The 16040-nt window shown below is 40.9% G+C and overlaps 1 protein-coding gene across 10 annotated transcripts in view; it reads right to left on the minus strand.

The window, feature by feature from the left end:
- Positions 1-3100: 3100 nt before the first annotated feature.
- pam (peptidylglycine alpha-amidating monooxygenase) overlaps positions 3101-16040 on the minus strand; it is a 43247-nt gene continuing 30307 nt past the window's right edge. For 5 of the 10 annotated variants that reach the window (XM_081701873.1, XM_081701872.1, XM_081701875.1 and 2 more), the window contains 12 exons: positions 15270-15350; positions 15035-15164; positions 12360-12476; positions 12169-12241; positions 11685-11895; positions 10998-11201; positions 10147-10265; positions 8207-8306; positions 7452-7538; positions 6425-6709; positions 5838-5900; positions 3101-3987 (listed from right to left, as the gene is read on the minus strand). In XM_081701873.1, coding sequence (XP_081557999.1) covers positions 3806-3987; positions 5838-5900; positions 6425-6709; positions 7452-7538; positions 8207-8306; positions 10147-10265; positions 10998-11201; positions 11685-11895; positions 12169-12241; positions 12360-12476; positions 15035-15164; positions 15270-15350 — 1652 coding nt within the window. In that variant the 3' untranslated portion in view covers positions 3101-3805. The remainder of the gene's footprint in view (positions 3988-5837; positions 5901-6424; positions 6710-7451; positions 7539-8206; positions 8307-10146; positions 10266-10997; positions 11202-11684; positions 11896-12168; positions 12242-12359; positions 12477-15034; positions 15165-15269; positions 15351-16040) is intronic. The other 5 variants (XM_035535230.2, XM_035535232.2, XM_027008990.3 and 2 more) reach the window with 3 other exon arrangements.

Here is a 16040-nt window from a genome sequence, read left to right on the forward strand (position 1 = left end):
ACTGAGACACCACGAAGTATATACCTGGCATGACCATGTTCATTTACAGTATTAGCAATATTAAAACAGTAACGAACCATAACAACATTAAATTAGCAAAAAATACTTGAATACTTGAAGTCTATATTAGAAAAGGAGAGAAGCGAACCAGAAAGGTAAATACATAAGAATTAATCTAGTTAAGTAAATAAAGGTTACAAATACGGCAGTACAGTTGCATATGTGTGTGCTTGTTTGGCTGAGCTACTAACTGTCCCTCATGTTGTGGCAGGTAGATTTATATAGTCCTGCTAAAATTCTGCTTTCTTTCTTTCTTTTCTTCTAAAATTATAGGAAATGTCTCTTCTCTGGACAGCTTTGACTGTAGCTTTGACAGCTTTGACTCTGCCGGTCTGTGGCCAGGCAACGTTCACTGAGTCTAAACTTTGTCAGCGTGGTTGTGTTTACTATCACTGTGAGCAGGTAGTTTTAGGACTCGATAGCACTGCATTTTGATTTGTTCTTGTGAGTTACAATGGGTGAAGTTGTTTTGTTATGAATTTTTATGATTTGATTTGGTGTGATCATTTGTATTTCAGACTGGTCCTGCTGAGTGTTAGTCGTAGTTAACACTGTGTCAAGACCAGCTATGTAAGGGGGCTCAGCTTTTGACATTGCGGGGCTTTCTAGTGGTAGGAGTGAGGGTCACTATTTTTTAAATGCAGCCAATATTTAATTATCCTCTTTTGAATTTTGAGTAAGATTGGAAATTGGTCTAATTCAGCTCTATATGTATTATTTCTTGTTTACCTGTGAATTGGAGGATACTTTTACAAAATTCAGGTGGGTGTTTGTGCCATTGGTCAAACCTTTGATTTGATAATGGCCTCCATACATAACTAACATACAGCAGAATTGGTTGTATAACTGAAATAATTTGAGCAAAATTTGAATTGGTATTTGAATGTACATTTTTTTACATAACTGCATAGAATGCTATGCATGCTTTCTGTCCAACTTCATTGACTGCTGGAATGAAGTTTCCAGTTAAAGTAATTTTTAATCCTAAATAATTATAGTCCATATAGGTTTCTAAATTATTGTGTCCCTAAAGTAAAATTTGATGTGTTTCCTTGAAATCTGGCTTTTGTTTTTTTTGTTTTGTTTTGTTTTTGTTTTTGTTTTTTTTAGAAAATGGTTGTGTAGGCCATTTTCATGTACTTTTCAGTACTGCTCCATCAGATCCAGGCTCTACTGTAGCCCTGTTCTGTGGGCAGAACCGACGTTTTCTCAAATCACTCTGCAGCATAAGGAAGTCTGTAATCTCAAATTAATACTACAATGCACCTTCCACAGATTACATTTACCTGACCCTTTTATCCAAAGCAACTTATAATTATGATGAAACTCAACTTTGTAAAAGAATTGTTACATTTTTGGAATTTTGAAAAAGCATCCTCCAGTGCACCGGTAAACAAGAATTAATACGTATAGAGCTGAATTAGACCAATAAATGTTCTCACCCTAATACACTGAGGTAGTCATTACACCCCTGCTGTGCTGTTTGAGCAACTCCTAACTGAGATCTAAATAGCTATAAACCACAACTGCTCTAAATGATGTGACTGAAGTAATGGAAATCAAACAAATTAATGACGTTTAGGAATTGAGAGATGGGGGGTTAAAAGGGAGGGTAAAGGAAAAGTAGTGTGTTACTCCATACTGAGTATAAATGTGCATATATATTATAAATAATGTGTACAGGTAGGGAGGGTAAGGCAATTTTCTAGTAAATGCAGATAAGTACAATTGTTTTATACAGAAAACTCAAGAGTCTCCGCATTTAGAAGTTTCTGTGAATAAAAAAAAATTGAAAAGCTGCAAAGACATAAGACTTAATCAGTTAACTATAGAATCTTACAGTATGGGGCACATTTGCCTTCATTCAGTCTGAATCATTCAAACTGAAAGGGTCAGACAAAGCAGAACCGTGACTTGAACATACTAGAACAGATTTTAGTGAGAGGCATTTCTTTTAGGTAAACTGCTATAAAGTAGCATAATAGCACATCAGCTGAGAAATGTGTTTTTGATGCAAACCACGTCTGTTGATTTGTTGTAGTGGATCTTTTGATAGCAGATTCAAACAACACTCGGAAATCTTTTTATGTCAATTCGCCAGTTATATGATAGGTTTTTCATGTGTAATTTGAAAAATTAATTAAATTCTGCGGTAATAGATATCCACTAGATGGTGCTGCATTTTTACTTACTATTGAGGCTACGGGCGCCGAGGGAACCTCACAGATAGAAAATATTAAAATATTAAATTCAAATTTGTTTTTTCTTTACGTGATCGCATGTCCGTGTCTAGACAAGCCATCGACGCCATTTGGTGAAATATTAATAGCATCGTTACTGATGATGGTTCAAATGATGAGATGAAATATCTGGTTGGACGCTTAAACGTCAACATACTTAAGTCCAGAATTACTGCTTCTGGCGTAGAATAATATTCCAGTACAGAACATAAGATTTTTAATGTTATTTATATATTTTTAATTATATATGACCTTATTAAAGGTTATAATCTTCTACTCATAAGTGATATATCAGAATCCTATTTTGTTTCTGCAAAATACATTACATTATGAACAACATTGACTATGGATATATTATCTCAGGCATGAATTTATTGAGTCAAATTGAGTCATTAAATTAATTAGACCTAATTCATAGCTAAAAAGACATTGACTTTCTTCCATATGTTTAACCAAAGTGAGTTTCATCAGTGAGACTATAGTCAATGATAATACTAGCTAGGGATCATTTCAGAGCTAATCATACCTTATAGATGGTTTTTATACTAAAATATAATCATATATTATAGATTTTTTGAAATTTAAAGTATTTCTTTGGCTCCTGGACAGGAATTATGGTCCTGCTAAAACAATAATGCTATATTTGCAACTGGTTCTTATTTCATAACATATACAGCATTGTCAAAAATGCCTGTATTTCACAATATTTGTTATAGGTTAGCTCTTTCGTTTCTATCAATAATACATTATATTATTGCATGTAAAACTGAATTTCCCCAGTTTAGAAAACTGTCAGGTGATGCTTTGCAGACACTTTATTACACAAATAACATTGTTACTGAAAATAGTATTCTTGCAATAAAACCTCAGTATGTCACAACAAATATCAGACACATTTTACATCCTGCTTGGAAAATGTAGTAAATACAGTTTTAGATATATCATCATAATCCTCTTTTTTTTCTTTTCATTGAATGCGGCACAACAGAAACCAAAATACAGGTGACAGTAGCAGCGTTTTGAAATAAGTGGCACATTTGTAGTAATATAGGTGCTGCAGAAGGTGAAATACATAATCAAAAGGCACAAATGTACAGATAAGTGATTAAAGACCAATTACACAAAAAAAAAAAGGCTTTTTTTTCTTTGAGAAACTGATAAATTATTGGAAGAAGTTTACTGATCATAATTAAAAATTAAACAACATTCCTCCCCTCCCATTAAAAAATAACCATATAGCTTTATTCTTAATGCTACCAGTGTTTTGCTCCTCTACATGGTCCCCTTAAAATTTATAAATTAAAGTGGCAGTCATACATACTACTAAGAAAAAGGTTTTGCACAAATAAATAAAATATATTGGCAGCCAATACGAACAATTACACGTATGATTGCAGTACATCCTGACGGTGCGAGTGGGAGGACCAGACCGGGCTGTGCTGAAGGGGGGTGTGGGGGCGGGGGCGGGGGCGGGGGCAGAGCGGATGGGGTGGGCTCTGGGCATCTCACTGTGATGAAATCCCGGGAGGAGGCGGGGCCGAGTACTCCTCATTCTCTGAGTCAGTGGCATCCTCGTCGTCCTTCTCCAGGTCGCTACCCTCTGTACTGAGGCGGTCAAAGCCCTGCCGTGTGTAGCCTTTATGGGTGGCAAAGAAATTCCCCAAGTTCAGCGTCCCTGCAGCCTTGCCTGGGAGAGGATGGAGAAAAAGTGAGAGGTGGGACACCGTAAACGCTATCCATTATGGTATGTAGGTAACAGCAGCCCAAAGGAATGAACATGTGGGTTCACAGCACCATACACACTGTTGACATCTTATTAGACAAATATCTCTGCTTTATCACCTCTGCAGTTAAGCTGCACCAAATGAACCGTCTGTTTGTTTGACTCTTCCATCTGATATGAAAGTCATTTTGGAGAACATACCCTAGCATTAAAAAAGTGACAGCGCAGAAAGTATTATGAATTACATTTATCGGATCTCTTGCTACGATCTTAAAAGCGCCCCGAGGGACTTTCTGTTTCAGAGCCATGCAGTCTGTGCTCCGATTTAAGGGCTGGGAACGTGCCAGGAGAGTGCTTTAGCCAGAGAGAGGGTAGCCTCGACTTTCTCTGCATTGGTGCAGAGATGCAGGAGCAGTTGGCTCTTGGCTTTGAAACAGCTCGACAAGCCTGAATCTGGAGCCCAGAGCTCAGCACGGGGCCCCGGGCACCAGGCTCCATGCCTCGGCCTGAGGATATTACTGGTCTTGGTGGAAAGCAGACAGGAAAAGAGAATTCCAGCTTTAGCCCTCAGAAACCAGAGGCCATGTTTGTTGGCAAGGCAGTCAGAACACAGTGGGCCACTCTGAAACGCCACATCTGAGTGAGATCCTAAAATGCGTTGTCAGGGGGCGGGGAGAGACATGTACAAGAAGAGGCATGTGCATCAGCTTCTGCTGAGGGACACCTCCGTAACATGTTTGTCCTTTTTTGGCCATAAAAGAGGTCAATTAATTAGAATGTGGTATATCTGCATTACAATGTTAATTTTGTGACCTTTTAGTTCTAAATGACATGTATTGAATACATTATACTTATAAAATATTACTAACCAGAGATGTGGTAAACATGATACATTTGTGTACAAAGTGGAATTTATATTTCTTACAATCCATGTAATAATCCTCCAAATTAGTCACAAATTTGTTGCAGTGACCATAGTGATTACCTACATAATAATAATAATAACCTATATTATTACATACCATTTATATTATTTAATATCTTTACATAGAATTTAGTCTGTGACACTAAAAGTGCCTACTTAAGACATAATATCTAGGGTATGTTTACACATAATGCATGGAGTTTGATTATCACTAATTAATACTCCATATGTGCAATTATTAATTTTATCTTATTTTATCTAGCTAATTATTAAGCATTTTTATAATGATTTTCATGAAAATCTTTCATGAAAATCACATTGTTTATTATTAAGTATAAATATAATAATAATGAAACAGTGAAGAATTGCTGAATATAGTGGTTTGCAGCACATGTACGTATTAAATTTGACAGAGTTGACATGCCCCCAATTAGATGTGTAGAATGTATAGAGTAGATCAAAACTGTATAAAAACTAACATGTTGGTAGAATTGCTTAGTGGGGCACATATAGTGCTGTAAACAAAGCTTCAGTAAGACAATATTTTTCTTGGGACTAGGCTGGATTACAAGGATCTGAAGATAGACAGCAGGTGAAAAGGTATTGATCCAACATTAGATAGCTGTCTTGCTATCTTGCATATACATTTTCTACAAGCCAATCAATAAGTGTCTCTTGTATTCTTCAAATGTGGGAGCATTAACAGAATACAATAGCAACTCATCTAGAATTGAGGAGACATGATGGCTGCTGGTGTAATACAGACCGCCCATGGCAAACCAAGCCCAGACATGTGCTGCCAAAGTGTACTGAGAAAATGTGCTTGTTTGCACCAGTGAGTCAGTCAGGCAGTTCTTCCTTCAGTTTGAGCAGTATGTGTCTCACCCACCTCTGAGTTTACCCAAGATTCCTCCTGAGGATCCCGATGGTTCTAGCTTCACCTCATGACCGTCTGTACAAATAAAACAAAAACACAAAAACAAAACAGAAGACAAGAAGATACAGTGAGTCTACCAGACACTGGCTCCGTGCCTGCTGTTAGTATTAGTAACCAGTGTGCGCGTTAAACACTGTGCTGCTTAACAGGCCTCAGCTGTCTCCTTTGGGAGAAGCAAGAGGACATTTCAAGCACAAGGCAGATTTGTCAAACTAGATCAAATGGTTCAGTCAAACTACATCAAATGGTTGCCCCAACTCATTATATTTTCTTTGGCGATTTACCACACAGCCTGTGACTCAAATTCAACATCAAAGGATGGAAATTAGAGTGGCTCTACAGGCTGCGCTTAGGGCATCTGCAACTGATATTACAGCCAGGGCTACACTGAACGCAAGAAGCAATGTGACCGACTTCTGGTTGGCCACAGCTGTAACACCACAAATGCATCAAATTTTGGTGTGAATGTGGCTCCATGACCGTTTTGCAGTACATTGGAATAGCCTTTGGAGTCTCCGCTGCAAGGTGAAGGTGTTTACCTCCGTACATCCGGCCCTTCTTCCAGCGGACGAACGCGCCAACAGCGATGACCAGCAGGAGGGGGAGGAGAAGCAGCAGGGTGGTGAGGACAGCCGGGGAGAGGCCCTGTGCAGCAGAGGCACCAGTACTGCTGCTCTTCTCCTTCTCCTCAGGGGTGGAGCTGTGCTGAGCCAGCACCCCCTCCTCCTGCACTGTTGCTGGCAGTTTTAACACAGCTGCCTCTGCAGACTGAGACGCTGACTTTTGGATGGGCTTCAGATTGGCCTGTACGAAAGTCTCCGTTTCTATAAGGAAGCCATTAAGGATACGTCAGGGCACTTAACAGAGTTCCACATAAGGGCAACTTGAAGAAATCGATAAGTTGTCCTTTTGAAGGTGTTATTTGTGTCAAATAAGGTTACAATTGTACTCATTTGGTGTAAGACCTACTCTAAACTTGTTCAATCAAGACTAAGCAGCTTTTAAAATGGAAGTATTTCATGTCACAACAAGTTAGAATCAAACCGTTAATTAAATCTTAATAATCAATAAAGAAATAAAGACGCCATCTACGCACCAAAAAGCCACTAATCTACTTTTGCACCAAATAACTGTTTACTGAAACCAATTACAGAGTAATAAGACTCTACTCCATTACAGGAAGGAGCTGCTTGAACATGTAGAGAAAAAGCAACCCTTATTTTAGTATTGTGCTCTAATTATAAAAATCCCTGTTATCTAAAAAAGCCAACATTAGTGTTCGTTTGGGACCTCAAACAAATGGAAATTGCACTCCTCTCAGTAGTGCACCCTGGGTTAGTAATATGACCTGGGGCCTTGCCTTTCTCCCTACATGCTTGAACAATCAGGGTCTGAAATGTTGACCCACAGACCTTCATCCATCACCATCAGAAGGAGAAAAAACAAAACAAAACCAGAAACCAAACAACAGGAGTAAATGGAGCACAGCACACAGCGCAGCCTGGGGAACGGTGTGCCACAGATCGCCATCTCGGCCAAGAGGGAAAAGAAGCTGAGATGGTGTACCTTCAATTTCCTGCACCTCGATCCCCCCTTTTTTAACAGAACGGTGCTCTGCCTCTGAAAGGAGAGATGGCGTAAAGTAAAGCACACCTGCAGTTACAAAGAAAAAACAACTGGGGACATTGCAAGGACATTTAAGAGCTGCTCATTAAACTGAATTCTCGCTTATGTAAGGGATGAACCTGTAGAGGTCTGAGAACTATGCTGGAAGCAGTGTTTTTCATTTAACAGTATTAAAAAAACATGAGCATCTTGGCTATGAGTCATCTCAAGGGAGTATTCAGGATCTTAGGAATGGACGGCAATGTCCTCCACATGTCTCTTTACACACACACACAAACCATGAAGAAGTTGAAAAGGACAAATGACTGACACATCACTGTGAAAACACACACCCACTCAGCAAACTGCTTTGACTGGGAGATCACGACCATGTAGGAGAGCGTGCCATACAAGTCAAAAGGTGATTTTTTTTAGACAACAGACATGGTCTCTTATACAGTACATCAATCAAAACAATGAGCTTGTTTACTCTGGGAAGTAATGACAGGAATCGGTTTAAAGGGTTTTAGAGCATTAGATTTCTTTATTACAATCTAATAAATAAAGAAGCTAATGATATCTTTAAAAGTTCTTTGTTTATAGATGCAGGTTTTTAAGCCTCTCTGTAGTGAGAGTGTTCAAACAATAATTGTTTGGGCAGAAGCATGTGATTAAATTTACCAAAGGGGAAAGCATGCAGGTAAGGACAAACTTACTTTCAGATGGCACAAACTTCAGAACCGAGTCTGAAGAGGCATCCCCAACGAAGACACTTCCATCTTTTGCAACAACAATGTCATGAGGCATTTTGAACTTCTACACAAATTAAAAACACAAACACACAAACGGCATTCAGTGTCACATTTGAACAATTTGCAGTCACTGAGGTTTTTATCAAGGCTTTTATCCAGTATTTTAATTAAAGAAATCAAACTCTCCTTTTGGTAGTGTAGTATAAGCCTTTTACAGTGGACGCGACTATCAAACAAATGATTGCAGTTGATTTCAAATTAAATTAACAGCAAAATCCAGTGGCCCAAGGGATCACATTGAATGTTTAATCAATCTGGCTCGATCCAAAGCAGTGGGTTCAAGGAAGCTGATGCTGCTTGCTTTTACTACGCTTCATTTGGAGTTTCTGATCAATGCTGTCTAATAGAATATGTCTGTCACTATTGCAATATTGACCTTGGAAGTAGCAAAAAAGCTTCAAATAAATCACAGAACAAATCCTTGAATTATTTCATTGTGTTTTCATGAATTTTGACCTTCACATTATTTTGCAGAATTTTGCTGTAAATCACATAGACCCGTCTTTGACGCATGAAGGATGAACTAATATGGTTTTTTTAATGCATTGCAGGTCATATCACAGTATGGCAAAATATAACAAGAATATAGTATCATTTTCTCAGTGTGTCATCAAACCATCGAGTGTCTCTTACTCATGTTTAATATTTGCATCATATCATTGTGTATTCTCAGTGTTTGTCCCATTGGCAAAAATTTTAAGTAAACATAAAAGCTTTGTCTTTTTGATTGGCTAATATTTGAGAACAAGCACAATAACTTCATATCCAATGAAAGAGGCAGAGGGAAGACAATAAATGAGGATGGATGATGTCACTGTGCTGTGATTTAGGGAAAGGAAGAAGAATCAAAAGCAAACGTCCAGCAAGCGTCCAGCAGCAGCTAGACTCACTTCCAAGAGGCATCAGAGGTGAAAGGGTCACAGAATGACTTAATATCGGATGAGGCAACCAATTAAGAGGTAAAGCTTCCAGACTAGTCGGTGCTTGTTTATGAGAAAAGTGGTACATAGTCATTTCAGAGAATGTGCACGCACGTCTCTCTGCACAAACATTACAGGTTATCAAACTCTATGCAGAGATATTTATTCTGCACGTGATACTGCCTCATCTTAATCACCCTCATCATGGTCTGAAGTCAAAGCTAAGGGAGGATCATAACACATCATGTCATGAAGGTCATGACAAATCAAGCATTCAGGCTTTTACAGCGACAGTGCTTTGAAAAAGCAGTCAGGTGTAACACATAATGCAAGTAAGTAACTATAAAATATAATTAATCAAGCATAAGGCAATCAATAGCTTCCTCTGATGTCAAACAGGGTAATCTTTTTTTTAACCTGAATGGAATATATCGCAAAGACACAGGAATGTCATTGCACAATAACATCCATATGAAACGTGTGCACATGTTTATTTTACGGTGGTAAAATATTCAAGCTGAAGTTATGCAGGTCATCACAGGCTATGGCATACCCATGTCTTATGTCAAAATGGTGTTCTAGTCGAGCTGAACTGAACTTTATTGTGTTTTATGAGAGAGCTTATCATAGTGAAAAAGAGCAGGGTGAGATGACACATTTATGGTCTACATCATAGTAGCCTAAAGCAAATAGACCACAGAATTCCTGGGTGCTTTATGGCTTCATTAAAAAGGCCAAAAAACATAAGGACAAATCCCTCTTTTGTACTATGCCATAATCTGATATTCAGACTGATCTGAGCTAGTAGGGCTCTCATGTCAGGTGGAGCTGTAACCACAGTGTCAAAGATTCAGGGGGAGTGTGTGTGTGTGTGTGTGTGTGTGTGTGTGTGTGTGTGTGTGTGTGTGTGTGTGTGTACAGCACCTGTGTTTCTGGGGCGAACGTATCCAAGATCTCTTTGGTTGAATAGTTGAGCATGAAGCCTTGGAGGGGGGCAAAGTTGCCGTATGGGGACTCTCCATTGACCACATAGATCAGCCCACCTAAAACATCACATTAGCATGAGCAACAGGGACTTGGGAAACAGCGCCACATCCATGCTGATACAGCTTCCACACTAATCATCAAAGGAGCGCTCAGAGGGACTGTCTGATTTAACCAACTATTCATATTGATCAGTGGATTGAAACTGATGTAGTGATGAGTAATGAAAGAAGTTCAAGTAGTACACAGTACTGATACTACAGTAATAGTATCAGATAGTATTGATAAGGCTGGAGTACTTATACTGTATCTATCTGGAATCCCTTTTGAAGTGACTTTATCAGTCTATTAAACATGTCTAAACATAATACAAAAGAGCCTTAGAGGCCTGTTTAAGATGAATTCATTTGATACAAAACCCTTTAAATCACATACAGAAACTAAAACAAAGTTAAAATTGAAAACAAACAAACAAACTGAAAAGAGTGATATATGCTCTGTTAAGAAAAAGTCTTTCAAATTTGAATGATTCATTTACTTCTGCATCACACAGACTAAAACTGCTTTATCAAATTTGGCCCTGGTTCCACCTCAGGTCTGCACGATGAATTGTATGCAGACCTATGGCAGAAAAAAAAAAAAAAAGAATTTCCCGGAGGCATTTCAGGCCAGGTGTCCATTACTCTAAAACCCAGCTGACATGAAACAGGCGCCAACGAGCAGCCCCACACCAGAGCCAGGTGCGCAGAGACGCCCGAGCAGACCAGATGGCCTTAGGCGAGGATGCTCACTGTGTACAGGTGCGTAGGCCACAGCGAAAACCTCCCCTCCGAACTCGTCTTTCTTGATCTCCTTGACGAACTCGCCGGTGTCGGCCATGAAGCACTGCACGCGGCCATTCTCGCGGTCGGCTACCAGCAGCTCACGCTTGTCTGGGGCGAAGGCCAAGCTGTGGGGGATCCGGAAGGGTCCGCGGCGCCGCCGGTCTAGGTAACCTGCCACAAGCATACAAGAGTGGCCACGCGGTGAAACACCAGAGGAAACGGCCGCAAGCTAGATACGTCCTATTGAAAAGCAGCTAATGATGTGCAACATTGTTATAGGGATTACGTATAGACTTTTTGTTTTAGTTGGACTGATATTTTTCAAAATACTCATTCACAAGGATATAAAAAAGGAGAAAAAAATCAATGTAGTCAGGTACAGAAAAAAACATTCCCTCAAATGGAGAGAAGCTGTATTTAAATTATTTTTAAAATTTATTATTTCCACATGAAGAAATGTATCTTACTCCTCTGAAGTTATTCTCAAACTCAAAATTATGTTCATCTGGATTTAGAACAGCGACTTCTTCACTAGGATTCTAAAGTTACACCATACCACATTGTAATGGCATGCACACATTGTGTGGTGTCTTTTCCCACCCTCTGAGAGATGTGTAAATGGAAACTCCCGCAGCAGAGTCCCAGGGTGTGTACCTGCTCCCCAGTGTGTCAGATATTTGCCCTCGGGCGAGAACTTAAGGACCCTGGCATTACAGTAGCCATCTGAGATGTAGACGTTGCCCGTGTCTGGATCCACAGCCACGTCGGTGGGCTGGCAGAAATGGCCATGGTCGCTGCCAGGCACAAAGGCCTCACCCAGGGTGAGCAGCAATGTGTCCTTCCCATCCCTGCTTAGTTTCAACACCTGTGGCAGGAGGAAAAAGCCCAGCAGCAGAAAGGGTCTCACTAACTCTGCAATGCCAAACCATGGCATAGATTTAAATAATAACCAACAAAAACAAAACAAACCCACCCACCCCCCATCGAAAAACAGCCTGTGCTGAATTGAGGAGTCACTTTTCTAAATGAGTGTGATTAACTTCAGGCTAAATATCTATGAATCAAGAATCATGATGTGGAAAAGAACAAGCAGGCATGCTGAAAACCTTTAGCGCAGACATTAAAATGTCCCTCTTACCTGATGAAGCGCTACATCGGTCACCCAATAGTTATTGTCCTTATCAGTGGTAATGCCATGGGGCAAATAAAACCTGTTCAGAAGCAAACAAAATGGTAAATTGAATACACCAATCAAACATACACTAGCAAGAGCAAAACAAAGAGCGAAGGTCGTGTTGGTTTGGACAGGAGCTGAGCAGTGAGGCTTACATGTTTCTCCCTGAGGCCTTGAGCACGCTGCCTTTGACCGGATCCACCACCAAAATAGTGGACTGTTGGATGGGACCAAGGGCCTTCTGCTGGTATATCGCGTTACTGTCAAAGGAGCTGCCAAAGGACAGCAGCCCATTAGCACCAATGCAAGACCCATCGCACCATTAATGAACATGACATGGAGAAAAAACATTTCAGAAAAAAGGGAGAAAAGAAAGTGAAATCCAAGTTTCAGGCGAAAGCAAAACCATCACAGTTCGAATTTCATGAGGAACGAAAGCTAAATTATCTAAAACATGTCTTTGCCAAAAACACACTTGTTAAGATGTCATGTTTTTCCAGGGATGAGACTTGAAAAAGATGAGATGACTGTGTCGATTGCTTTTGTTTGATGTGTGGCAACGAACGAGGGCCAAACTTTGACATTAAAGAGAGCCTACTTGAATACGGTAATAACCGTCTCATCTGCATCCTCATGCACGTCTAGTATTCACTTGATTCATCGTGCTCTTTAGCCATGGCCTTCCCTACAGACCTCCCAATGTAGCCAGTTATGCATAACAAATATCCCTGCCATCCAACCTGGCGAGGAACAGATACTAAATCACTCCTCCATCTAAATCGCTTTGCATCGAGAACTTAACTGAAGCTCCATTCTGTAATTCTACTGGGGATGCTCCTTTCCTGCTTTCCTAATGATGAATTTCTGCCTAACTCTGAAACAAGATCTGTGGCGGTTAGGGGCACAGGATGAATGAATTTAAGAGGGCTGCCCCTCCTCACCTAGAGACCCAGCTCATTAATTCTCCTCTCCATCCACACCCACCTTCCTGCCTCTCTCTCCCTCTCTCTCTCTCTCGCTTTCTCTCCTCCTAAGGCAAAGGTCGCTCAACTCTGGATGCTTCATCTGGACGCCTGGCACCAGAGCAGTTCTTCTTATCCGGGATTGATGCTGGGTCTCTGCCGGAAATAATCCAGCCTGCTGAACTGAGCACAGGACCGACCAAAGTAATTAATGGACCCGCGGAATTCACTCTGGCAGCTGTGGTCAGCTTTCCTCCCTATGCAGCGACAGGACAGGCAGGTGCTGAGCGATCATGCAGACTTACGAGACATAATGGATAACCGAGGCTTACACAGGGTGTGTTTTTAGTCTTTGGGGCTTTTACCTTGTGCCATAACGTGACTCTTCATTCATAATCCCATGGCTTCAAGCCCCAAACATGATATCTGAGAGCTAAATGGTGTTTAAATGGAGTTGTCAGTGTAGGTGATAAAATCCAGTGAAGAATTCAGAGTAAGCACCAGGGATTCTCAAATTCTGATCCAAACCATCTGTGGCTTACCAGTAACAATGGCTTACAGGGCTGGCAGCAATTTGCAGGTGGAGTTATAGAATCCTAGCTCTGTTTTCATGTCAGGCATTGTCAGCTATGATACTTTTCAATTCCAAATTCAACTAAGAGCTTTTCTCATCGTTGTTTTTCATGTCAAGCTGCATGGGGCTACTTCACTTTCCATTCAGAAATCTTATTGTTTTGTGACTGCACATTTGCTAGTAGCATAGATAGTGTGACCCTAAAGTGCCCCTCCACCACAGTCCTCAGCTTAGACACATGATCATATAAGCACATCACGGTGACATAAATATAAGCTTTGTTATAAAAGTATCATCCCAGCCCAGCCCATTAAGATACTGATTGCTTCACGGAAACCACAAGTATCCTTTTCAGTCCCTTGCAATGGGAAGACGTGAAGGAGCAATCTATATAGACACGCCCAGGCCAAACAATGCAAACATTATGAGGGACTATCAGTCTCCATTCATCATGAGCGCTACACCAGGCTCTGTATGCTAATGCGACATGATCCCACCGGAGCTCGGTGGATTAACAGACCAAGCTGCGGTCGAAGTCAGTCTAATGACTCCTTGCTTGCGGCTGCAGACCTTGAGCAACACTATGACTTCCGCTCCCCTGTGCAAAACCAAAAGCCATCAAGTGAACGGGTGCACAAAGGCTGAGGTGGTGATAATGAAGTAAGCCCCGCCTTGCAGGCTGGCATGGCACGCCAAGGTGCTTCACTTAATTTGATTTGATGGAAAGATGCTCTCTGAAATGCCTTTGTGCCATCTGCAATGTATAAAAGGGTGACTGTGCACATATTTTCCTCCTGGAGGTTTAAAAAGTATAAATATTTGATTGCTCATAAAATGGCCTGCTCTAGGATAATAAATATCAAACATAAAGAGGAGTAAAATGGCAGACTGCATTGAAAACTGAATAGGGGCATTAAGCCTAGAAAGACAGTACTTGCCCAAAACCTCAGTACTCTGGCACTACACAGCTTCCTTGCAAACTATTTATGTTCCAAGAACATCTTTCTAACATTCCTTTTATGGGCACAAGCTTTTTAATATTTTTTTAAAGCTTTATAAGCGTTTATAGTGTCCAGTTTCTTGGTTATCACAGTCTTCTCTAAAAACTATTCAGAATATTAGTTTAAATGTTATGAAAATGTTTACAGTGACTAATCTTACAACAACAAAAAAAAAAAACGTTTCTTTCTACCTTTTTGAAAATTTTCATTTCATTTTAGCATTGTGAGGTCTACCAGGAGTTATGCATGTACAGTAGTCCTAGTGTAAGTGCTGGGGAAATGCCTGTACTTACTTTACTCCCCATCGGTGGTCTCCTCTGTGGAAAATGATCAGGTTCTCACTGGAGTCCAGAGCCAGACCAGACACCTGGCCCAGCTGAAGCTGCACCTCTGGCCAACCAGCCTTCTCTTCCAGATGAGCTCCTACACACACACGCACATGTGCACGAACACACACACACATTAAATAAGCCAACAACTTTCACAACTCATCAGTGGTCTCCTCTGGGGAAATGATCAGGTTCTCACTGGAGTCCAGAGCCAGACCAGATACCTGGCCCAGCTGCAGCTGCACCTCTGGCCTGCCAGCCTTCTCTTCCAGATGGGCTCCTAAACACACACACATGTGCATAAACACACACACACACACACACACACACACACACACACACACACACACACAAACGCGAACGCGAATACACACACACACTAAATAAGCCAACAACCTTTGAGTAAACACCTTCACAGGTTCTGCCTCAGAGCAAAACAAAACAAAAAAACAAAAAAGAGCATAAAAAAACGACAGGATGGCATATGGCGGCGTAATCACTCACAATGGTGTAATGTGAGAGGAGAGAATCCTGCTGCCTGCTCAGTTCCAACACAGAGCTGTGCTGTTTGGTTTCAAGCTTCATTTAACGCTGTAATGCAATCCGGCAATCTGCTAACTTGGGTCTGAATCACTGCGTCTGAAATCAAAGCGACTCGTGAGCATCGTTTGCTGGGTGGCCGCGCTTGCTCGGCGCCGGCCGCCCGCCGTCGGGGCCGCCGTCTGCCTGGGAGAGCAATGGAGAAGCATGAGGCATCAAACCCAAATGAGGGCAGATGCTCAGCTAACGGAAGTGCGAGCATGTAAAGCCCTTTCCACGGCCTGGGCACAGTGGCACCAAGGCCCGCTGGGGGATTAGCTGCTAATGTGGATTTGCTTCCGTGCCTGCGCCCCGCTTAGAGCTTGGGGCTTGGGGCATAGTGCTTTTGACCTATAGCAGCAAATGTCACAGTTAAGTAGGAAAGGTGAAA

This window comes from Electrophorus electricus, chromosome 19 (genome assembly GCF_041902795.1).
Source record: "Electrophorus electricus isolate QZ-2024a chromosome 19, ASM4190279v1, whole genome shotgun sequence".
Classification (NCBI taxonomy): domain Eukaryota; kingdom Metazoa; phylum Chordata; class Actinopteri; order Gymnotiformes; family Gymnotidae; genus Electrophorus; species Electrophorus electricus.